This window comes from Lithobates pipiens, unplaced genomic scaffold (assembly GCF_037356315.1).
Source record: "Lithobates pipiens isolate NorthernLeopardFrog02 unplaced genomic scaffold, aLitPip1_a1.2 Scaffold_14, whole genome shotgun sequence".
NCBI classification, from domain to species: domain Eukaryota; kingdom Metazoa; phylum Chordata; class Amphibia; order Anura; family Ranidae; genus Lithobates; species Lithobates pipiens.
The window spans coordinates 1,809,268-1,835,940 of NW_027507728.1; the positions used below are offsets into that span (position 1 = coordinate 1,809,268).

The following is a 26,673-nucleotide window of genomic DNA, read 5'->3' on the forward strand; positions in this document are numbered from 1 at the left end:
ATTTCTGAAAAAAATTTGGCGTGGGTTCCCCCTCCGAGAGCATACCAGGCCCTTAGGTCTGGTATGGATTCCAAGGGGAACCCCCTACGCCGAAAAAACGGCGTGGGGGTCCCCCCCAGATCCACACCAGACCCTTATCCGAGCACGCTACCCGGCCGGCCAGGAAAGGGGGTGGGGACGAGCGGGCGGCCCCCCCCCTCCTGAGCCGTACCAGGCCGCGTGCCCTCAACATGGGGGGGTGCCTTGGGGGAGGGGGGGCGTGCGGCCCCCCCACCCCAAAGCACCTTGTCCCCATGTCGATGAGGACAAGGGCCTCTTCCCGACAACCCTGGCCGTTGGTTGTCGGGGTCTGCGGGCGGGGGGCTTATCGGAATCCGGGAGCCCCCTTTAATAAGGGGGCCCCCGGATACCGGCCCCCCACCCTATGTGAATGAGTATGGGGTACAATGTACCCCTACCCATTCACCTGTGGAAAAAAAGTACAAAAAAAAAAAACACAACACAGGGAAAAAATATTTTATTGCACAGCTCCGGGGGTCTTCCGTCTTCGGGGGTCTTCTCGCCGGACTCCTCCGCTATCTTCTTGTAGCTCTTTTACTAGCGGAGGAGTCCGGCTTTCTTCCTCCCCGCCGCCGGCCTCTTCTCCCGACTTCGGGGGTCTTGTCCCCCTCTTCGGTTCTTCTGCCGGGCCACCGCGCCTTCTTATAGCTCTTTTGCAGGCGGTGGCCCGGTCTTCTGTTGTCGCCGCCGCCGCCGCCGCCGCCTTCCGTTCTTCTTCTTCTTCTTCTCCAGGAGATGTTGACACGACGCTCTCTCCGGCCGGAATGCCAGAGCCGCCCTGCGCTGCCACTTATATAGGGACAATGGGGCGGTGTCACATGGGTTGATGTCACATGGGTTGATGTCACATGGTGACCCCGCCCCCTTACCATGTGACATCAACCCATGTGACCAACCCATGTGACATCAACCCATGTGACACCGCCCCATTGTCCCTATATAAGTGGCAGCGCAGGGCGGCTCTGGCATTCCGGCCAGAGAGAGCGTCGTGTCAACATCTCCTGGAGAAGAAGAAGAAGAAGAAGAACGGAAGGCGGCGGCGGCGACGACAGAAGACCGGGCCACCGCCTGCAAAAGAGCTATAAGAAGGCGCGGTGGCCCGGCAGAAGAACCGAAGAGGGGGACAAGACCCCCGAAGTCGGGAGAAGAGGCCGGCGGCGGGGAGGAAGAAAGCCGGACTCCTCCGCTAGTAAAAGAGCTACAAGAAGATAGCGGAGGAGTCCGGCGAGAAGACCCCCGAAGACGGAAGACCCCCGGAGCTGTGCAATAAAATATTTTTTCCCTGTGTTGTGTTTTTTTTTTTGTACTTTTTTTTCCACAGGTGAATGGGTAGGGGTACATTGTACCCCATACTCATTCACATAGGGTGGGGGGCCGGTATCCGGGGGCCCCCTTATTAAAGGGGGCTCCCGGATTCCGATAAGCCCCCCGCCCGCAGACCCCGACAACCAACGGCCAGGGTTGTCGGGAAGAGGCCCTTGTCCTCATCGACATGGGGACAAGGTGCTTTGGGGTGGGGGGGCCGCACGCCCCCCCTCCCCCAAGGCACCCCCCCATGTTGAGGGCACGCGGCCTGGTACGGCTCAGGAGGGGGGGGGCCGCCCGCTCGTCCCCACCCCCTTTCCTGGCCGGCCGGGTAGCGTGCTCGGATAAGGGTCTGGTGTGGATCTGGGGGGGACCCCCACGCCGTTTTTTCGGCGTAGGGGGTTCCCCTTGGAATCCATACCAGACCTAAGGGCCTGGTATGCTCTCGGAGGGGGAACCCACGCCAAATTTTTTTCAGAAATTTGCCGTGGAGTTCCCCCTTGAGCTCATTCTCTGCTTGGCCTCGGCAAAAGTCGCCTGGCCTGGGGCGACTTGTAAGTCGTCCCAAGTCGGGCTTGAAGTCATCACAAGTCGTTTTGAAGTCGTCCCAAGTCGCGCTGTGATCTTAACTCAAGTCGTGTCCAAGTTGCCTGACTCAAGTCGCCTAAAAGTCGTGTTGCCCCTGTGTGAATGGGCTCTTACATGAAATCAACAAACAGTTCAAATACAAAATAAACCTTTCTTTGCAGCACACACTTTATACAGTCAGTGCAGGTCGTGGAGGGCGATAACACCTTGGGGAGTGTCAGGGTGCTAATTGGCCTCACTTACCTCAGACCTTCTCTGGAGGCCAAGGATAATTACAGGAGAAGACATGTATTTATTAATAAAAGAAGACTCTGAGCCCTCTGGTTTTGGAATAAAGAATAACTTCATATTTTTGCCAGACTTATACGATAGGGCAGAGATATGCAATTAGCGGACCTCCCGCTGTTGCAGAACTACAAGTCCCATGAGGCATAGCAAGACTGACAGCCACAAGCATGACACCCAGAGGCAGAGGCATGATGGGACTTGTAGTTTTGCAACAGCTGGAGGTCCACTAATTGCATATCCCTTCAATAGGAGAATGACTATCCACTTTTGAAACAATGAATAATGCCTCATTCTAGTCCATGTACACAGCTCCTGAAGTATCCATTCTTGTTCAATTCCCGCATCTTGCCTCTCTTTTTCACAAAGGTACAACAACAAATGTGCATGGGCGGTACCTGGCACCCTCACAAAGCATGCGTCTGCTTTTACTCCTTCACTGCATCATGACGAGACAATACAGCTCATACAGCAGCAGAGCAAGGGAAGAGTCACTAAATTGTGGGATCTGAGATTTTTTTTCCCTGGATCAGATCACAAGCAAAAGGAGGATCCATGCATGGCAGCTTAAATTCTAATCACATCTGTCAGTTAGCCAGTTTGTTAAAGTGGTTGTAAACCCTTACAAACCACTTTGACCTACAGGTAAGCCTAGATTAAGGCTTACCTGTAGGTCCAAGCAATATCTCCTAAACCTATATGGTTTAGGAGATATTTGCCCGAAAACGGGCACCACTGTCTACGGCGCATGCGCCGTAGACAGCGGCGCGCATGCGCACTGAGCGCTGCATTTCCAAGAATGGAGCTGCCGCGCGTGTCGACTCCCGGGTGCATGCGCGGGAGTGACGTCATCGCGGCTTCGCCGAATGACAGCGGCGGACCTGCGAGACCCCACCAACAAGATGGATGCGGCGGACTACAGGGGACAGTGGCGACTTCGCTGGCTCCTGTGTCAGGTAAGTGACACATAATGGGCTACTATGCGATGCATAGTAGTCCATTATGCTTTGCCTTTGCAGGGAATGAAAGAGGAAGTAAACTCATCAGGGTTTACTTCCTCTTTAAATACATTATATCACATTATAAAAACATTATACTGTTTTTTGTTTTTTTAAAGCGGACCTTCAGTCATTTTGTCATCTTTCCATCTATTGCATTTTCTGCCCTTGTTGTTTTAACTTTGGATAGTAGAATATTTATTTTCTGCCAATAAATACCTTATACAGCCTACTTCCTGTTTCTTGTCCGGTAACAAGCCCATGCTTATGATATCATGCACAGCTCTCTCTCTCTCACTCTCCTGAGAGTTTGCCAGGAAGAGGGGGGGGTCATAAGAGGGCCAATGAGAGCTGCAGAGCTGGAGGTGTGCATCTGTGTAAATCCAGGAAGCGAACAGGCAGCAGCTTCAGCTGCCCACAGTTAAAATGGCTGCAGCCAGACTCAGTGGGGGGGAGATTTCTGCAGCGTATTTGGCAAGTAAAGAATTACAGCATATATAAAATAATGTGCAAAATGGTTGGAGGAAAGCTTCAGAATGGCAAAGATGTTTTTTTTTTAAAGAACGAGGACGACATCTGGTTACAAAGGATGGGGAGATGGCCAAGGTATTGAATTTAATTTTCTCCTCAGTCTACATAAGGGAATCGGGGGGGGGGGGGGGGGGCTTCAGTAACCAAAACTGCAGTGTTTATCCTCATATGACACATCACAGGAAGCACCTCCATGGTTAACAGAGGACAGAATTAAAATTAGACTTGGGAAACTTAACATTAATAAATCACCGGGACCAGATGGCTTGCACCTGAGGGTCCTTAAGGAACTCAGTCAAGTAATTGCTAGACCATTGTTCCCAATTTTTACTGGCAGTCTACTGACTGGAATGGTACCATGTGATTAGAGAAAAGCCAATGTAGCACCGATATTTAAAAAGGGCCCAAAATACATCCCTGGGAATTACAGACCAGTTAGCCTAACATCAATAGTATGCAAGTTCTTGGAGGGGATGATAGGAGACTATATACACAAGATTTTAGTATAGAGAACAGTATCATTAGCAGTAATCAGCATGGATTCATGAAGAATCGTTTTTGCCAAACCAATCCATTAACCTTCTATGAGGAGGTGAGTTGCCATCTAAATAAAGGAAGGCCCATAGACGTGGTGTATCTGGATTTTGCAAAAGCATTTGACACAGTTCCCCATAAAATGTTTACTGTACAAAATAAGGTCCATTGGCATGGACCATAGGGCGAGTACATGGATTGAAAACTGGCTACAAGGGAGAGTGGTGATAAATGGGGAGTACTCAGAATGGTCACAGGTGGTTAGTGGGGTTACCCAGTGTAAAAAGTGTGTTAATTGCAGGACTACCATATAAAAATAACAAGGGGGAAAAAAGCCTGAAAAAGGAAGACAAATACAACCACTCCAACTAAGGCAGGGGTGCCCAACCTTTTGAAGAGTAAGGGCCACTTAAGTGACTTGGTAACCAGTTGCGGGCCACATGCATATGCAGAGCGGACATGGACACAGCCCACTCTACTCTATGGGCCCTCTGATCCTCCCAGATGGAAGGGATCAGATTAAAGGCATGCAGGTGTAAACGGACACAAGTCTGTTTACATTTGCCGCTACATAGAGGTGAATGGAGGGTCTGACTGGGTCGGACCGATCATGTGAAAGGGGCCTGAGGCTGCTTTCACACTGATGTGCTGTGGTCTACCCAGAGCAGTGCACCTCTGGCTTTCCTGTGGGTTAGCTGCACTTTGCCATAGAATTCTATTATATCCTGCAGGTGTTATGGGTTTGGTGCGCTTTCAGAAAGTGCACCAAACCCATAGGTAATAACAGAGGTCTATGGCTCAGTGCAGTTCGAAAGCAGCCCATTAACCACTGCAGAACAGATATGCCCATATATACACTGATTATAGAATTAAACATACCTTTAATAACAGTCTTCAATTTGGGTATCACCAGCTTTTGTTGTTCCAGAGTGCATTTGGTATCACTCCACCTGTGACAGGAGGTGGCGCTATACAGGAAGCATCGTCTTATGTGGCTCTGCTACGCAACTGCTGGCTTCCTCTACCATCGGCTTCATTCACAACACTGCTGCTCTGGGATCCCGGGTTGAGAAACCCACGATCTGGGCTTGCCAACCAGCCATCCCAGAGCAGGAGGTCACGGGCCACATCAGAGGGCTCCGCGGGCCACATGTGGCCCCCGGGCCACTGGTTGGGCACCCCTGATCTAAGGAATGGCAAGCTCAAATATAGTACTTTTCTGCTTTTGCGTTTAGATACACCTAAGGTTTAGAACTGGAGAATATTTCTGATCTGTACTGTCCTCCATTTACGTTAGCACTATGACCCTTTCATACCATAAACACACAGCAATGCAGGTTACATATGCTAGTATGTTGTAGTACCCTTCACTTTCAAGGCACCTAATGCACTAACCAGCATTGCAGTGTACAGAAACAAAATGATGTGGTGCCCTGTGTTGGGGAAAAAAAAAAAAAAAAAGGGTGCATGATACGTGCATTAACACAACGCACGGGCATAGAAAGGTGCGAACATCACAACACATCAGGCACTGATAAACAGAGAACTTAAAAAAAAAAAAAAATGTTTAAATTTCTGTCAAAACAGTAAATAGAAAATTGTAACAATAATATTAGAAATTGGAAACTTAGGTAAAGGGTGCAAACACTATTTCACACCAAACCTTTCAGAGATACGGCCATATTCCTAACACAATGGGCCTTTTCTATGGCCAGTGTACACAAATAGAACTCAGACACCATATACAGCATACATTGATGTAAAATATTACATATATTTTAGTAATGAAAGGGGTGAAACGCACAATTCCCTGCGTCCAGCCACTCATTTACTCTCCAGCTATGAGGCTAGTAAGATGGAGGCAGCAGGCAGATTTGCCATCTCAGGATCCTGTCATTCTCACAGATAAATCTTCATGAGAATTAGAAAGCGGATTGTAAGCCGGTCCTAGAATTCTCCAGACTCGCCCAGACCTTTCATTACAATTCCTGCCTGAGCTCGTCTTTGTTGAGTGGAACAAACATAAACCCACAAGGGAGAAGCCATATCTCAGCAAAAGACGTCAGACTGTCAATGAAACAACAAGGCCAATCAGAGAGCAACTTTCCAACAAACACTTCCAGACATAGCTGCCTGAACTATATAAACATGCTTTAATCATAATTATTAGATCATATATCTAAGCTCCCCTCTGTACAACACTGTGGAATATGTCAAAGCTACTGTATAATAATAATAAAAAATAGTGAGTGACTGTGGTTGGGACATTAGAGTGTAAGCTTCGCTGGTGAAGAGACTGATGTGAATGGTTTTGCGTTTTCTGTAAAGCACTGCAGAATAGGGCAGAGCCTTACAAATGTAGATAATTGCGTGTGACATGGGGAATTGCAGACCATTCTTATGAAAATCCGACCTGTGGAACTTAAACATAAACGTTGCATGACCCCAGAGCTTACTGCGGAGCGCCAATCCCTCCAATTGGAGTTGGCCAATAAACTTGACACGCAGGCTCGGATGCGCCACTTATCTCATAACTTCAGGAATAGGTGTGGGCGACTGCTTGCCAAAGCCCTAAGGCGCCAACGTGCCTCTCTCTATCTATATATATATATATATATATATATATATATATATATATATATATATATATATATATATATATATATATATATATATATATATATATATATATATTCATATGGTGGCGGGAGCTCCGGTCATTCATTCCTCTTAGCCCTTGTACAAACTGTCGGACCATTTTGTCAGATATTCCGACTGTGTGTGATCTGCATTGGACTGTTTCCATCGGAATATCCCACGGACCAAGTTTTCCAACTTGCCGGTAAAATTTTCAGACAAAATGCTCCGATCGAACATACTCCGATCATGTGTAGCCTACTCCGACGGACAAAGTGCCACGCATGCTCAGATCAAATTCCTAGACCAAAGCTATTGGCTACTAGCCTGAACGTAGTCCCGTCGTAACGAAATAACGCCATCACGTTATGTACAATCGGATTTTCCGACAACTTAGTCCGACCGTGTGTATGCAACATCACTTCCGGACCTCTTCCGGAATTAATCCATCGGAATTACTCCGACGGATTTGGTTGTCGGACTGTCCGACCGTGTGTACAAGGGCTAAGATTGCCATGGCTTTTCAAGATTATTATGCCCAGCTCTATCACCTCCCCGACACGCTACCTGGCTCTTCTGAGGCACAGAAGACTGAACGCATTCTGCAGTATTTAGAAGAGGCTCAGTCTTCCCAGCTTGCTGCCCAAGTTGGCAACCAACTGGAGGTACCAATCACTTTGACAGAGTTATCGACAGTTATAAAAAGTTATAAAAGAATTTCTGAAAGGGAACAGTCTGGGCCCTTATGGCTTCACAAATGCTTATTCTAGTACATTTCACTCGCTTCTATCGCACCTGATGTATTCTTATTTCAATGCCTTGGCCTCCAGATACCCAAGGAGGAATTGCTTGCTCATATCTTGATCATCCCTAAAGAAGGGAAGGATCTTACCACCCCTAGTAATTATAGACCAATTTCACTCCTAAATACGTATATAAAAATCTTAGCAGGGATCTTAGTTAACCATCTTAAACCCATCATACTGACCGTGATTCATCCAGATCAAACAGGGTCAACTTCAATCATAGAATCCAGCTGATACATTCGTTGCAGTTGCAGACCGACTATACACCCGGTCTTCTGCTTTCCATGTATGCCAAAAAGGCATTTGTCAGGGTTGACCGGGTGTACCTCCGAGCTGTGCCGACTAGATTAGGCCTTGGCCCCAACATGCTTTCCTGGAAAGCGTCACTGTATAACCCTCCGGAGGCTTGGGTTATGATGAACGTGTCCTCTTTGAAAAATGTCCTATTTGCAATGATACAAGGCAAGTGTGCCCATTGTCACCCCTTATTTTTGAACTCACCCTTGGAGCCATTGCTTAATAGGATATGAGTGAATCCAGATATTAAGGGTGTTTGTGTAGGGACAAGAGAACACAAGTTATCCACTTACGCAGACGATGTCTTGTTTTACGTAGATCCCTTGATTTCTCTCCCCCCAACATGGCAGAGCTACAGGGATTTAGCTCGCTCGCAAATTTCAAAATCAACTATGGCAAGTCTGAAAGTTTACCTTTGAATATCACCTCGGGCTTACGTACATGGCTGCTATCCTGGTTTTCCTTCACCTGGTGTCACACCTCATTGAAATACTTGGGTGGCGCACGCCACCACCGATCTGCCTCCATGGGAGGCACCTGCCGTAATGACCGGCCTCTCAGGTGACAGTTCTTTTATAACTGAAGGTGAGGCCACACGATGATGTTGCCAGATGACCCCACCCCCCTCTGACGCATGGGGACATCCCTATGGCTCTCCCGTAGCGTTAGAGGGGGCGGGGCCACCCATTTACGTACCCGTAAGGGTCACCCAGCGACATCATAGTGTGGCCCCATCCTCAGTTATAAAAGAACTGTCACCTGAGAGGCCGGTCATTAGGGCGGGTGCCTCCCAAGGAAATTTCATTTTGCTCTCGGACAGTTCTAAACACAGGAAATATGCGCCACTTTACAGGCATACTATAGACACCCCCCAGGTATGAAATTTAAATAAATATATTTCACTTTTATTGTTTCAATTTAAGCATTATTAAAATCACTGCTTCCGAAAAAAACTGACGTTTTTAAAACTTTTTTTTTTTTTTCAATGATACATGTCCCCTGGGGCAGGACCCAAACAAACACTTTTTATGACAATACCATGCATATATAAGCCTTTAAAATTAGCACTTTTGATTTCTTCCATAGACTTTTAAAGGGTGTTCCGCGGCTTTCGAATTTGCTGCGAACACCCCAAATTGTTCGCTATTTGGCGAACAGGCGGGCTCATCCCTAGTCCAGATTATGGTATTTGGTCTTCTTGATGCAATGTGTATATGGGAGGGGGGCAGTACATTGCTGTTATTATTCATCTGCCACGGAACCAATTATTTAGCTCACTTTGCCTCTGGACCCTGCCTCTACTGCTGGATGGTCAAGCGGACCCCAGAATCTGTATTTTGATCATTTCCTGCTTGGACTGGTTTGCTTTTTTTTTTTTTCCCCCCCCCTTTTTTTTTTTTAATCCTTTCCAAGTCGGTTTTGTAATTGTTTTTCTAGAATTTTGCATATATAAATAAAGGATTATATAAAATAAAAGCGTGTGACTGCAGTAGAATGTTTAGGTGTAAGCATCCGTGAATGGTACAATATTGTCCATACAGCATATGTTAGTGCTATATAAATATAATAGATAGATTTCTACTTCTGTAGTGGTGTGGAAGTTGGTAATGTTTCAAGGAAACCTTTCCTCACACATTTGCATTCAATGTTTTGACTTTTGGCCCCTTAAGCCTCAAATGACAGAATTAGGATTCGTTGTCTGCTAAACCAAACAAGATAATTACACGTCAGATTACCGCGTATAAACCATTGGGGGGGGGGGCGATTGGACCATATGTCACAGCGAAAGAGGCAACAAGACGCACTTCATTTTATTAGATTTACAAGAACTCTGACACGATAGGTTTCTGAAATGAAGAAAATGTTCGCCTTTTAGTGAAATTTTTTTCCAGGTAAAGACAATGAACTGCACCGGCACTTCTCCTTCCCATTTCTGACTGGAAGAACAGGTGGAGCCACAATCCTTCCTACGCAAAACACATTTTCATGTATCCACTGACAACAACCATGTCACCGAATGTCACCGGGACAGAAACAAAAAGAAATATCACAGTAGTTGACATGGGCAACATTACCTTGATACGAGTGTGTGATGTGTAGCAGCACAATCATTTACAGGGGAGATAAAAGGGAGCAGTACCTTTACTTCCATCCATCTATGCATTGAGCCCAAATAGGATTTTTTTGAGGGGGACTGGGGTAAAATAAAGGCACAGGAGGTACAATAGAGGGACAGAGGTGCAGTAGGGAAGCAGAGAGGCCCTCGGGTAAAAAATAGTGGGGCAGAGAGGCCCTCGGGTAAAAAATAGTGGGGCAGAGAGGCCCTCGGGTAAAAAATAGTGGGGCAGAGAGGCCCTCGGGTAAAAAATAGTGGGGCAGAGAGGCCCTCGGGTAAAAAATAGTGGGACAGAGAGGCCCTCGGGTAAAAAATAGTGGGGCAGAGAGGCCCTCGGGTAAAAAATAGTGGGGCAGAGAGGCCCTCGGGTAAAAAATAGTGGGGCAGAGAGGCCCTCGGGTAAAAAATAGTGGGGCAGAGAGGCCCTCGGGTAAAAAATAGTGGGGCAGAGAGGCCCTCGGGTAAAAAATAGTGGGGCAGAGAGGCCCTCGGGTAAAAAATAGTGGGGCAGAGAGGCCCTCGGGTAAAAAATAGTGGGGCAGAGAGGCCCTCGGGTAAAAAATAGTGGGGCAGAGAGGCCCTCGGGTAAAAAATAGTGGGGCAGAGAGGCCCTCGGGTAAAAAATAGTGGGGCAGAGAGGCCCTCGGGTAAAAAATAGTGGGGCAGAGAGGCCCTCGGGTAAAAAATAGTTGGGCAGAGAGGCCCTCGGGTAAAAAATAGTGGGGCAGAGAGGCCCTCGGGTAAAAAATAGTGGGGCAGAGAGGCCCTCGGGTAAAATAGTGGGGCAGAGAGGCCCTCAGGTAAAATAGTGGGGCAGAGAGGGAATGGGGTACAATAGAGGGACAGTGAGGGAATGGTCACACAGAGCACTTTCGTACAATTGAGGCTATTAGGGGGGTACAATTCAGGGACAGAGGGAGAACTGGGGTACAAAATGAGGCTCATAGAAGATTATAGTACAACAGAGGGAAGGGGGTATGACAGAGGGAAATAGACAGGAATGGGGTCCAAAAGATGGAGAGGATTGTGGCATAATAGAGGGAAAAGGAAGGATTAGGGTCCAGAAAGAGGGATAGAGAAGGAATGGGTACAGTAAGAAGCCAGGAGGAGGATGAGGGTCCAAAAAGAGGGACAAAGAGGAATTGGGGTACAAGGTAGGAACTGAAGGGGGAATGAATGCCAAAAAAAGGGTAAATTGAAGATTGTGCTGTAAATACAAATACATTTGATGAAAGTTAAAAAAAAAAAAAAAAAAAAGGGGAGTAGGGGGAAGGTTGAAATCACGTCTCCCCCATTTGTGTTTCGTTAGGGAGATTACATTTCCCTTCCTATCCTCTAAATGTAACAAGAAGTGAGAAGATAGATCTTTTCACTGTGAAGGAAATTCTCTCTTAGGCAGGCCATAGTCAGTGCAAAATTTGCACGATTCTCCCATCGACACAGACCGTGCCAACAGTGGAATACCTCTTGCAAGTGACTGCGACATTGCAGGAGACAGATCGGACACTTGACACCATTGACATTTACACAGCAATCAGGGCTAAAAATAGCCACTGGTTACGTTATAAACGTCACTTACAGGGAAAGGGTTAAACACTAGAGGGTGATCAAGGGGTTAAGTGTGTTCCCTGGATGTGTTTTAACTGTGGGGGGGCTCACTACAACATGATAGATCACTGCTTCTGATGATAGGGAGCAGTAGATCCCTGTCATGTTGCTAGGCAGAACATGGAAATGTCTTTGTTTACATAGGTACCTTCTCTTTCTGCCTCTCCTCCCCACAATCACAGGCCGCCGGCGAATGTCTAGTTTGCTGGCACGCATTCTGCTGAGGTAAAATCGTCATGCAACGGTCGGCATGGTTAAGGCCCGGTTCACACCGCTGCGGGGGGAGATCCGGATGTGATTCGCACAGCAAATCACATCCGATCTCCGTAGCGATGCGAGTTCAGACATACAGATAGTATGGCTGAATTCGCAGCGCTCCCGCAGCAAACTCGCACGGGACCCTTTTTTTGGGTCCGCAACAGAATCCCAGCCGTCCGTATAGGGCAGTGTGAACTGCCGGCGGGAGGTGTGCGATGCGGGTAAACGCCGCGGATTTGCGGCGTTCCCGCATCGCTATAGTGTGAACCCGGCCTAAAGGTGAATGGAGAGTCCACCGTTAGTTTTCCTGGGGGTTAGCTGCACTTTTGCCATAGATTTCTATTCTATCCTGCAGGTGTGGCGCACTTTCAGAAAGCGCACCAAACCTGCAGGTTATAACAGAAGTCTATAACTCAGTGCAGGTAACCCGCAGGTGCGCTGCACTGCACTTTTGGATCAGTTTGAAAGCAGTAACCACTGCAGAACAGATATGCCCAGATATACACTGGCTGGGCACCCCTGCAGTAAAGCATGCTTGTTATACTCACCGTGGAGCGTAAGGGGTTGAGTAAAAAGGCTGTTTGAGCCGGTCTTCTCTGATCCTCCCCTTCTTCCACTGTTCCTAATCCATCTCCTGATAGTACAGAGCCTTGGGGGGGGGAATCTGCACATGCTCAGTTTGGTGTGTATTGCTAGAGTTTTTTTCTTTTAGGACAGTCAGGGTAGAATGAAAACTCCTCGTACAAGCTTTACCCAGACACTGATAGAAGTCACAAGACTGCTATATACTGCTGATGAGAAAAAGGTATTTAGCAGTTTATATTTACTAAAATAATTGCATTTCCATGTTCTGTGTGAGATCAGATATAGTGAATGCAGAGTCCTGGGTTTAGTAACACTAAAATTAGCCTGGGAAAGATATCAGGACACGACAACCACCTGCTTGCTGAAAGTGTACACACAGCATATTCTTTATGCAATATTTCATATTTACCTTTGTAAAACAATGAAAAAAAAAAATAAAAATAAAAAAACACCCCCACACAAAAACCATGTTTTTAATTCCTTAGTCCCAAACATAAAAAGAAGAAAAATAAATATATTCACAACCACCATGCATTCCCTCGAATATGCCTGCAGACATTAGCGAACATCCACCAGATTTGGTTGGATATGATGAGACCGACCAACGGTGTCAGTCCACATAAACCTCAGAGAACTTCCCCAGGCCGCACACTCCCGGTTATGAAGTAATCAGTCACACTGAATTTTCCCAACTATCTGCGATTTTCTTAATGCATTTCTCAGAACTATTTCTACATCCTTCTAGTAATGAGATGTCCTTTGCCCTGCAATGTGGGTGTGAGGGGGGGGGGAGTTACAGAAAGTTATATATCCTCTAATCATGACTTGGAGGAAAAACCACACTCACCGAAAGGAGGTCAGTGGGTCACACTTGTATCAATCAATCATTCTCATACTGACTGCTAGATAGTATATGAGAAGGAATAAACAGGAAGAACATTTCATTTCACAACCCCCCCCCCCCCCCCCCCTTCCCCTCCATACCAGCACTGCACAGACTACATTCCCATCTTCACTTCTCCTCTTACCAAATACCAGTTTTAAAACCGTGTGGCTACACACTACTGCCGAGTGTGACAGCCAGGGCCATCTTTAATATTGATTGGACCCTGGGCAAAAAAAATTTTGGGCCCCCCCCCCCCCCATGCAGTTTCACTCTCCAACTGCTCTCAGACATACAATAAATAGCAGCTAGACTTAAAGCGGGACTCCGCGTTTTTTTTTTTTTTTTTTAAAAGCCAGCAGCTACAAATACTGCAGCTGCTGACTTTTAAAATAGTGACACTTACCTGTCCAGCGCGCCCGCGATGTCGGCACCCGAAGCCGATCTCTAGATCGTATCTCGGGTCCTGCCGCCGCCATCTTGGGTATGGGAATCAGGAAGTGGAGCCTTTCAGCTTAATTTCCCGGTTCCCTACTGCGCATGCGCGAGTCACGCTGCGCAATAAGGACGGTCCCCGCTGCCTCTGGGATCTGTGTGTTTCCCAGCAGGCAGCGGGGGACTTTCGGAAAGGGGCGTAATCTACGCCCCTTTCCGCAGAGAGCTATCCCGGAAGTGGGTGCAGATACCTGTACTGTACAGGTATCTGCATCCCCCTCCCCCCTGAAAGGTGGCAATTGTGGCGCCGGAGGGGGGGAGGGTTCCGATGAGCGGAAGGTCCACTTTAGGGTGGACCTCCGCTTTAATATTGATTGGACCCTGGGCAAAAAAAAATTTTGGGGCCCCCCTCCCCCCCATGCAGTTTCACTCTCCAACTGCTCTCAGACATACAATAAATAGCAGCTAGACTTAAAATCATTTTACTGTATCAGATCAGGCAGAAATTGTGATTGGTTGCCAGCACTTAAAAGCATATCATTACTGCTTACTGACTGGTTGCTAGAGGTTACAGCACATCATCTCCTCACTGCAGGGGAGCATAATATACATATGAATGCTGCATTTATTTACATATCAATGCTGCCAGACACAGTTATTTACATATGAATTCTGGTTATTTACATGTAAACACAGGGTCTGCAGGCGAGTCATCTGTACACAATAGGGCAGAGCTGGGCAGCATTAGTAGCAGCACTTCACACTGAGATATTGGGACACAGCACACGACTAAAACTTCAAGGGACAAGGGAATTTAAACTGGGATAATTGGCAAGTATGAGACAGCTGCTACAGGCCCCACAACAATGACAGGGCCCAGGACAGCTGCCCCTTTTGCCCTGCCTTAAAGATGGCCCCGGTGACAGCGCTGTACTTCCACAACAATCCCTCAACACACCTCGTCACTACAAGGTCATAGTGGGTAGATAAGAAAAATCAATATATGAAAGGTACAGGCCCACAGAAAATAAACAACAGAGCACTACTGGAACAATACTGTAGATAGATTAGCGAAGGAGGCTGCAGTAACATCCCCCGAATGGCCTCGTATAGAACATACTTTGTCCTTTCGAGTGTCTGCCCTTACACGTGCTCAAGCAAAAGGAGTTGAAGAAAGGACATGCGAGTTGGGTAAAATACAAGACCGGGATGAGGAATTAGCTCAGCTAAAAGAAATGTGTGGGACCGGACCCATACAATTTGAAGGTCAAGAGATGCAGGTGAAGAATGGCCTTTTGATAACTTACAAAAACAATTTATCATTATGGGTTGCCCCAAAAGGTGTGAGGAAAGACATTCTTACATGGATTCATGGGATCCCTGTTGGTGGGCACCCCAAACTTCCTTTAGCTTTAGAGAGATTAGATCATGTAGCATGGTGGCCTCAAAATAAACAAACACATGCAGGACCATATCTTATCATGTTTGATGTGTGCCAGGCATGATCCCGCAAATAGGAAGAGGAGAGGGGCACTGATGAGACAAGCTCACATGGGAGCGAATACAAATTGATTATACAGGTGAACACTGCACACCAGAACAAATATTTACTGGTTGTGGTGGATTCCTTCAGGTCACTGGGTGGAAGCTTTCCCTACCAAAAACTGTACTGCCACTACTACTGCGAGGATCTTGATCAAAGAAATATTTAGTCGGTGGGGGATACCAAAAGTTTTAGACAGTGACAATGGGCCAGGATTTGTAGGTAATGTAATGCAAGAGACATGTAAGCTCCTTGGTGTCATCCAAAAATTGTACATCTTCTATCATCCTGAGTCTGCGGGACAGGACAGGTCGAACGAATGAACAGGACAATAAAAAAAATGCCCTTAGAAAGGTTGTAAATGAGCAAGGTACCAATTGGGATGAAAAATTACATTTTGTTCTGGCAACTATTCGTTCCAGAGTTTGCAGGGCCATAGGCTTTGCCCCTTATGAAGCTCTGCTCGGCAGAACAATGAGAACGTGGGAACATCTGATAAATCCGGTCCCAGCAGCATTAGAAACTGTGTCATTATCTGATTCGTGGGTAGAGATCTTAAAGCAGGGATATGCAATTAGCGGACCTCCAGCTGTTGCAAAACTACAAGTCCCATCATGCCTCTGCCTCTGGGTGTCATGCTTGTGGCTGTCAGAGTCTTGCTATGCCTCATGGGACTTGTAGTTCTGCAACAGCTGGAGGTCCGCTAATTGCATATCCCTGTCTTAAAGGATCATGTTATTACAGTACATAAGGCTGTGTGTGCAACTAGATATCAAGGAGGTTTGGTATGGGGGTATTGGGGTAGCTGTTCACGCTAACCTCCTACAACCAACCCAAACCGAAAAATGCTGTTTGGACTACACTGGTACTTTTTGTATAAGAAAACAAGAAAAATAATAATTAAAAAGAAGAAGAGTTCAGTTCACAGTGAACAATATACAGACCATTAGCAATCAGCCAATTAAAATATATATTATATATATATATATATATATATATATATATATATATATATATATATATATATATATATATATATATATATATATATATAAAAAAAAAAATCGAAACATCATTTGAACAATAAATATATATGATCACAAAGGGAAAATAAGGAAGTCAACTCACCCATATATATTTATTGTTCAAATTATGTTTCGATTTTTTTCTATATATTAATTGGCTGATTGCTAATGGTCTGTATATTGTTCATTATAATTCATATAGATATCCTCCTGAAGAAGCGGATGTTCCGCGAAACTAGTAGAGGAGACCTCTGTACGCCACCAGAACTGAACTCTTCTTTGGAGTATCTGTAAATGTTAAATGCTCTGGGGTGTACTACGATTTTAATAATGATCTCCTGTGTATTGTCTTTTTTTCCTTTTTCTGTATTTATTATACATTAGAACATTTTAAATTATTATTTTTCTTATACAAAAAGTACTGGTATAGTCCAAATGGCATTTTTCGGTTTGGGTTGGTTGTAGGAGGTTAGTGTGAACGGCTACCCCAATACCCCCATACCAAACCTCTTGATATCTAAGATTTGTGGATGATGGTACTTGGTATTTGTATATTCACCAGAGGCGATACTCGTAACTGTGTGTGCGCGCGCAACTGATGAATGTACCCATAAAAGCTCACAACAGTGGTTTAATGCAATGGGTGACACTAGTGAATACCAAATTGGGGCTAGAGTAATGTTACAGGATTTTTCTGGGTTTCACCCATTTCCCAGGGAAAAGTGGAAGGGCCCTTATGCAGTCATAGACAAAATTGGACCCTCTGTTTACTTATTAGACTTGGGAGAGGACAGGTCAAGATGGAGTCATGCATGTCAGATCAAAGCATTTAAAAGGAAAAATGGATCTGATGGATGTGAGCATTGTCTAACTTTCTTCCTGAGATTGTCTTTCAGGTCCCAGGAGTAATGCGAATACCGGAAGCGCAACACCACCCCCCACTTTCTGATTACACACATACTTGGACACACGAGTTTGGTCCTTATGGTGTATGCAGCACCTATCGTTTCAATATACTATACTTATAGATTCCTTTTAGCGCAGGAGTACCTACCCTACATTCCCGAATACCGGAAGACTACACCAAAATGAAGACATATTCCCTGGACAAATACAAGCCTTCTCTATTAGCATATGTGGTGATAACAGCGTCAATCACTCTACTACTTTGCATCACAAACATCAGGAGTGGAAAAGTGTCAAGTTGAGGAATTAAAATGCTTACCAATGGGGAAATCTGATCGAAATAAAAGAAGTGTAATGGATCATACTACAGAACTTACTGTTTTAGAGGTCTCAGAAAGCATCCAGATACATGGGGATACTGTAAAGGGCATAGTCGGGGGTGGATATTAGTTAGATGTGAGATCATGATGCCTAAATCTGATTACTTGGTGGAATCTGCTGTTTGGACTTACCCAGAAGAAAGCGACCGCCACAGGAGTACGGATATAATATTAATGGAGACAAAGAGTGGACCACAAAAGCAAATGACTTTAGAAAGGAATTTTACAATATTTAAGGAGGGTATTGCCGTATTTATCGGCGTATAAGGCCCCTTTCACACATGCGGATGGTATGTCCTTATTTCATCCATCCGTTTGCGGATGAAATACGGGCATACATTCATCCCTATGGGATAGCGGGTGTCTGCGGATGAGCATCCACAGACACCCGATATCGTCCGCCTCCGCTACTGTCCGATTCTGCAGACGGAGGAAAATCCTATTTTTCTATCCGTCTGCAGAGCGGATCGGATGAACACGGACAGATGGTCCGTGCTCGTCCGATCCCCATAGAGGAGAGTGGAGATCTGACAGGGCGGTCCCTGCACAGTGTGCGGAGACCGCCCTGTCCGCCGCCGGCTCAGCGGGGACAACGGAGCGATCCCCGCTGAGCGAGCGGATCATCACGGGGCGGATCATTACTGATCCGCCCCGTGTGAAAGACGCCTAACACGCACCAGCGTATAACACGCACCCCAAGTTTAGGGGGGAATTTAAAAGAAAAAAAAAAAACTTTTAGGAGGGAAGTTTAAGGGAAAAAAATAAAAACTTACATTTAAATGCCCATCAATGCAGCCTTATCAGTGTCATTTGCAGCCTTGCATTGCAGCCTTGTCAGTCATTTGCAGCCTTCCGTTGCAGCCTTGTCAGTCACTTACAGCCTTGCATTTAGTCTAGTCAGTCATTTGCAGTCTTTTCTGTGGCCTTGTCATTTAAAAATGGCTCCGCCGAGATACAGAGCGGATGTCCTGTGTATCTCGGTGGCGCTCGGTAGTTTTCCGCCGCTCTCGGCTATTTTCGGCTGCACTCGGCTATCTTCGGCCGTTCCTGGCTATCTTCGGCCGCACTCGGCTATTTTCAGCCACAGTCAACCGTTCTCGGTGGCTTTCAGGCTGAAAATAGCCGAGTGCAGCAGAAAATAGCCGAAAATACCCCCGAAGTCGCAGAGAGCGGCAGAAAGGGATAAAAATTGTGGGGGATCGGCGTATAACATGCACCCCCACTTTCCCCCTGATTTTAGGGGGAAAAAAGTGCGTGTTATACGTCGATAAATACGGTATATCCTGTAGCCCTCATGATGTGAAGGATGGAGTCTATACAAAAATCCTAAATATAAATGGTAACAAATTCTAGAGACTGTCCTACAATTTTACAGTGGCCAGAACATGGACTTTTCCTTGAGCGGACTCAAACTTTAGTGTATCATGTTTCGTATTTATCATTACCCTTATTGTTGAATTTCACATCATTTAAAATTCCAGAGAGTTGCCCAAAATCAATGGGATCCTGGTTTAAAACGGTCTTTCAAACACATATAAACTTATTTTGGGATGCTACACAAGCTGAACTTCTGGAGTGAGTTTGCTGCACTGAAAGTAAAGGGGCCGAATAATTTTGCACGCACCACTTTTCAGTTTTTTTTTATTTGCTAAAAAAGTTTCAAATATCCAATAGATTTCGTCCCACTTGTTGGTGATTCTTCACAAAAAATAATTTTTTTTTATATCTTTAATGTTTGAAGCCTGAAATGTGGCAAAAAGTTGAAAAGTTCAAGGGGGCCGAATACTTTCGCAAGGCACTGTATCTATGAACATTGAGCAAACCGATCTTGGCAATTGGGAATCTATGATTTCTTCTTTATTTAAGAAAATTCCACCACTTACAGTTGAATTGGATACATTATTTAAGAGGGATAATCGGAAAATTATAGAATTACAAGAACTGGTGAAGGAAAACCTCATCAGTTCTAATAAAAATGCTAAAGAATTTCAGGAGCCTTGGTGGAGCATACCCAATAACACTCTTACTCACCCGCTATTGAGAACTCTTTCCATGATTTGTGTTTATTCAATTTATATGTTTTTTGTTTGGTTTATATTGTGGTAGAAGACAACTAAGAACAATCCAGAGAAAGAAGGAAAACAGAGATGGCTTCAATCTTAAAGTGGTTGTAAACCCTTACAAACCACTTTGACCTACAGGTAAGCCTAGATTAAGGCTTACCTGTAGGTCCAAGAAATATCTCCTAAACCTATACGGTTTAGGAGATATTTGCCCGAAGACGGGCACCGCTATCTACGGCGCATCCTCCGTAGAAAGCGGCGAGCAGGCGCACTGGGCAGGCCGCGGCGATATGCCGGGGATGTCGGCTCCCGAGCGCATGTGCGGGGGTGACGTCATCGCGGCTCCGGCGAATCACAGCGCCGGAGCAGCAAGACCCACCAAGAAGATGGACGCTCGGAACTACAGGGGACAGCGGTGACTTCGCTGGCTCCTGTGTCAGGTAAGTGACACATAATGGACTACTATGCGATGCATAGTAGTCCATTAGGCTTTGCCTTTACAGGGAATGAAAGAGGAAGTAAACTCATCAGGGTTTACTTCCTCTTTAAGAGCCAGGGATGTCTGAGCAGTTTGGTTGTGAATCGATTCTGATTCGAACCGATCCAAGTGGAGATAGAGAGATTTTATAATATATATATACATAGACACACACACACACACACACACACACACACACATACATATATATCCCCACGTGTGTGTGTCCATGTATTTTATATATGGTGTTATATGGACACATACAGTACAAGATTGACCATGCCAGATTTCAGTTGACTGACTTGTCCGAGCCAACTCAATTACACATATCAAAGGGGACTTGTTGACCAAAAGATTGTTAAGGTGCTCTCTGTTAATCTAATTGCGCATATTGAAGGAAACCTGTTGATGTTAAGATGCAAGAATTTAGATTGGGGTATAGGCCTTATTCTATACACCAAAAGGTTGTATCTGTTAATCTAATTGCGCATATTGAAGGAAACTTGTTGATGTTTATATGCAAGAATGCAAATTAGGGCAGTTTATGACTACAGCTGTTCACGGCTAAGGGGGTCATCTTTTATCACTCTAAAAAAATAAAAAATAAAAGACACAAGGAGATCAAAGCATTTCATGGAAAGGGCCAATCAAATTGCTCAGCCATTCAATGTGTTGGATATATAACATAGCGTTCAGTCTTGTCTGGGTGAGTGGTCATGAAGGCACCAAGGTCTGAGGAAATATGGGTCTCTGAATATTTACTCTGCTGGATTTTGTCATCTGTTACAAGACTTTGTTCTGTATTGGAAGTCAATAAAGTGCATCTCTCTGGAAGAATTGGGTTGCTGCGGAAGAGTACTTATAATAACGAATTAATCATCTACCCACTAGATATAATATATCACTAATCATCATACACGTTACAGTCTGAACAAACAGTCTTTGTACAATCAACTCTAGATTTCCCAAAACGACAGACCTACCTCATCTACTCAATTTGTATCCAATCAGGCAGGCTCATTCCCGACATAGAGGTTGGTAGATCTATAGGCGATTGTACTAGGGCTGCAACAACTAATCAACATAATTGATTATGAAAATAATTGACACCCATTTTCATAATCGATTAGTTGGTCAGCCGATTAGTTGGTGTGCATACAGAATGCATTATTTGTTTACATTTCATAAAATACAGTGCAGCACACATACAGCTCAATACACCATCCATACATGTAGCAGTAAGTGCCTAGGAGCTTGTGAATGTGGATTGTTTAAGGAGCAATGCATCATGGGACATGTAGTCCTGGACAGAATGAAGTCATTAACCCACTACAGCCACAAAAGGCTTTACCCCCTTCACGACCAGGCCATTTTTTTTGCTATGTGGCACAGGTGTTTGTAGGATGTGCAATGAAATTTAGAGTGGCGCTAAACCCAAAAATAATATATTGCAGCTTACCAATTCTTAGACATGATGGCTTCATTCGTTTTCCTTTTCTTTTTTTTTTGTCTTTCTCCCCCCCCCCCAGTTTTCACATGGTGATCTGGCCAGTAACACCTTCTGTGTCTAGGGTGCCCCCACTCTGGATGAAGGAGCAACAGAGAAACCTTTGGACAACAGCATTGACAGTTTGGGAGGAGGGGACCGTTAGATGCATTAGCAGATTTAGATGCACTAACAAATTGAGGCCATATGCCAGCTAACACATAAAAAGCAGTTACAGCAATGCTTTTTTCCCCCCCTTTTGGGATAAAAGGTTTTACATAAAATAATAGCTGCTCATAGTAATTGTTTGTCTCCACCCTCTAACATCCGCAGGACAGTATGAAAAAAAAAAAAATTATATATAAGACTTACTGGCTGGTTCGCCAGGTGAAAAAAAAAAAAAAGTAAGAAAGCCTAAAAAAAATAAAAGGAATGCAGCCATCAGATCTAAGAATTGGTAAGCTGCAGTATGAAAAATGTTTGCTTTTGGGTTTAATACCACTTTAACAAAATACTGATAATAAATATGAATATAGATTAGAAGCGTCTCAGCACAGGAATCGCATTCCTATGGTATGTACAGTATAAAATATGTCATCACTTTGTACAGCACAGCACATACCACCAATGGTATGTAAATGAAAACCATATTATAATAATAATGCTTTCTTCCTCTTTCACTTCAGGTTATACCTACCGGTAACTATGCAACCTGTAAAGTATACAGGATTTCTACACAGAGGCCCTGTCATTATCCAACCTGGCCGAGTTCTGAATTATCTCACAATTTCAAGAATTTAACAAAAACATTAGGAGAGATAAAGCAACAGGAAAGTTCAGTTCAGTATTCATTTTTTTGAAAAATAAGGGTTTCGAAGAATAACGTGCACTGAAAACACCACTTGACTGATAATTGATTATAATAAACAAAAAAATTGCATTTTTAATCTTTTGTTGCAAATTTTGTTGCAAATCTCTGCAAATACGCCGTAGACAGCGGTGACTGTCTCTTAGTAAATATCTCCTAAACCATGTAGGTTTAGGAGATATTTCTTGGACCTACAGGTAAGTCTTAATCTAGGCTTACCTGTAGGTCAAAGTGGTCTGTAAGTGTTTACAACCACTTTAACATGCCTATTGTGTACAAACCTTCAAATTATCTGCTGATGGGAAAATTAAAATAGTCCGATTAAAAAGTAGGCCATACAGGTACTGATTTGTGATCAGTCTAGATACAAGCAATTTAAAACAATTACTATAGTTATTATTAGTATAGATCCAATGTATGTTTGTCTCAAGCATGTTTAGATCCACTTACTGCAGACTTACAAAACTGCCTCTGCTGGAAGTCTTTTCCAAGTATCAACTACTCTTTTATTAAAATACTTTCTAAGATTAATTTTTGAACTGTCCTCTTGCTAGTTTGAGGTTTTGTCCACATGATCTTAGCTTTATATTGAAAATTCTGCCCTCTTGAACCTTATTCACCCCCTTGATATATTTAAAGGCTCCAATCAAGTCTCCCCTTTCCCTTCCTTCCTCCGGACACTACATATTAACCATTTAAGGACCGCAAGATTTGCCCCCTTAATGACCAGGCCATTTTTTTGCAATACGGCACTGCGTCACTTTGACCGACAACAGCGCAGTCGTGTGACGCTGTACCTGAACAAAAAAAAAAAATTTTACATCCTTTCCCCCCTCCCCCCCTCTAAAAATATAGAGCTTTCTTTTTGTGGTATGTGATCACCTCTGCGGTTTTTATTTTTTGCGCTATAAACAAAAAAGGACCGACAATTTTGGAGAAAAACGGTACATTTTTTACGTTTTGGTATAATAAATATATTAGAGCAAAAAGTATAACATATCCCCAAAATTAATTTCTTCATTAGTTTAGGCCAATATGTATTCTTCTACATTTTTGATAAAAAAAAAACAAACACACACAATAAGCGTATATTGATTGGTTTATGCAAAAAAGTTATAGTGTCTACAAAATAGGGAATAGATTTATGGCATTTTTTTTTTTTTTTTTTTTTTTTTTTTTTTAGTAGTAATGGTGATGATCAGCAATTTTTAGCGGGACTGCGACATTGCAGCACAGATCGGACACCTTTTTGGGACCATTGACATTTATACAGTGCTATAAAAACGCACTGATTACTGTATAAATGTCACTGGCAGGGAAGGTGTTAATACAAGGGGGGGCAATCAATGGGTTAAATGTGTTCCCTGGGAGGGGACTGACTGGGAGTACAGAGAGATCACTCTTTCTAATCCCTAGAAACAGACATCACACTGTACTCCCCTGTCAGAACGGGGGATCTGTTTGTTTACATTGAAAGACCCCCATTCTGGCTCTCTGTGGAGCGATTGAGGGTGGCCTGCAGACATCGTGGCTGCCAGCCACACGCATCGGCTTGTCAGAAAGTGATTAAAGTCCATCTCCGGGCAAAAAAACAAAACAAACAAAAAAAAAAGACCAGGAACAGTCCACTGCTGGACCGTGGGTGAGCGCCGTTTTCCAGTGGAACGAAGGATCAGGTAAGTATAAGTTTTATGCCCAAGACTTTATCATTTTTTTAGGCTGGCCATACACTATACAAATTTGGTTGTATGGTCTCTGTACAGTCTCCCTAAAGCCTGGTTTAAACTATTTTTTTTTTTCGTGCAACCCAAAAAAAATAAAAACTGACAGCTCCGCTGTACTAACCATGCCGTGTTTACGGGGCTTAAGAGTGCGTTCAAACGTGCGAACGCACCCTGGCCACGATTACCTGCGAGAACCCCAGCGGGGGGGTGTTCCTACAATTGGCTGCGAGTAGGCAGCCCCATTGAAAGCAATAGGAGGCTGCTGGCTCTCACAGGTAGTCATGCCCACCGGCATGCAGCCTCTCAAGCAGCGCTTACATGTGAGCAGGCATGTACTGGCCATTGGGACTACAGGGAGTTTCCTGGTGGGCCGGTTTCAGTGACAAAGTAATGGCTGCGCAGCTTCCCCCCTTAACTTCATACAGCGATTATGAGACAGGTGAGAAAAATACAGAAGAGAATAAGTGAAATAATAAAAAAGAGGTTAGTGAGGACTCCTTATGTTATGCTACATATGTTTTTTTTTTTTTTTTTTTTTTTTTTGCACAATTGCGTATAGTTTTATATACGGTTTTTGTGCTTGTTTGCAAAATGAAAGTGGGCTGGTCTGGATGAAGTCCAGGGCCAAATTTTTGTGCCAGTCCAGCCCTGCATGTGAGTGGATCAGCCCTGGATGAAGGCAATCTGTGCCCCGGTGTGCCAATCACTGCACGAGCGGTTACATGCCAGTGGGCACAATTAACTGCAAGAACCAGCAGCCTCCTATTATTTTCCTATGGGGGGGGGGGGGGGCGGGGGTCACAGGTAACTGTTGCCATCTGTGATTGCATCCCAAGATTTATCATAACTATGCAGTATGAGAACAAACCAAAACAATCCATTCGATCTCTGTCTAATCAGGTCGGTCCTTGCACCCAATCCTGCAGATATCGTACATCTATGTGTAAAATGATCAGCCCTGTGTGTTGGGCACAGAGGCTGTAGCGTTGGTTGTCTGTCCTTGTATGGTGACAGAAGGGGGGGGTGGGGAGAGCAGAATAGAAATCAGTACTTACTCAAGGTGTTGTCTGTGACTCTGCGCTGCTTCAGATCCTGATTATCAGCCATGGTGGAAGGATTGCAGCCAACTAATTCAGCTGATTCCTCCAGACTGCTCATAACAACCACACACTGAGTACACAGATACTCCCAGTGGAGGACCCCTCCCCCCATCTCCACCACCCCGCCCACCACACTCAGCCCCCCCTCCCCCCTGGTGGAGGGGGAGATTTACTAAAGGAGCACAGCTTCTCCTTGCAACATGAATTTTCACTTTGTGAATGAGGTGAAGAAGCTGTGTTGGCTTTGAACACCTGATCATATGTATTATAATAAAGGTGATTGTAAACAGCTTTTCTTCCTTTTTTTTTTATAACAAGCATGTTATACTTACCTGCTCTGTGTAATAGTTTTGCACAGAGCAGCCCCGATCCTCCTCTTCTGGGGCCCCCCTGTCAGCGCACCGGGCTCCCCCCCCCCCAGGAGGAGCTGCTTGCTATGGGGGTACACGCGTGTGCTCACTCCCGAGTCCCGCTCTGTGTGTCCATTATTATTATTATTATTATTATTATTATACAGGTTTTATATAGCGCCAACAGTTTGCTCAGCGCTTTACAACATGAGGGCAGACATTACAGTTACATCACAATTTGGTACAAGAGGAATCAGAGGCCCCTGCTCGTTAGAGCTTACAATCTAAAAAAGGAAGGGTCAATTGATACAAAAGGTAATAGCTGTGGGGGGGGGGGGATGAGCTGATGGAAGTAAAACAGTGTTAAAGGGATTGTAAAGTAAAAATTTTTATTTTTTTTTAAAGCGGGAGTCCGCCGTTTTTTAATTTTTTAAAAGCCAGCAGCTACAAATACTGCAGCTGCTGACTTTTAAAATAAGGACACTTACCCGCCCAGCGCGCCCGTGATGTCGGCACCCGAAGCCGATCTCTCGATCGTCTCTCGGGTGCTGCCGCCGCCATCTTGGGTATGGGAATCAGGAAGTGGAGCCTTTCGGCTTCATTTCCCGGTTCCCTACTGCGCATGCGCGAGTCGCGCTGCGCAATAAGGATGGACCCGCTGCCTCTGGGATCCGTGTGTTTCCCAGCAGGCAGCGGGGGACTTTCGGAAAGGGGCATAGATCTACGCTCCTTTCCGCAGAGAGCTATCCCGGAAGTGGGTGCAGATACCTGTACTGTACAGGTATCTGCACCCCCCTCCCCCCTGAAAGGTGGCAATTGTGGCG

The 26,673-nt window shown here is 44.9% G+C and overlaps 1 protein-coding gene across 1 annotated transcript in view; it reads right to left on the bottom strand.

The window, feature by feature from the left end:
• The window catches only part of STOM (stomatin), a 75,771-nt gene extending 50,168 nt beyond the window's left edge, over window positions 1–25,603 (bottom strand). The window contains exon 1 of the mRNA XM_077479167.1: window positions 25,455–25,603. Within this exon, the coding sequence (XP_077335293.1) occupies window positions 25,455–25,557 (103 nt within the window). The 5' untranslated portion in view covers window positions 25,558–25,603. The remainder of the gene's footprint in view (window positions 1–25,454) is intronic.
• Between the last annotated feature and the right edge of the window lie 1,070 nt (window positions 25,604–26,673).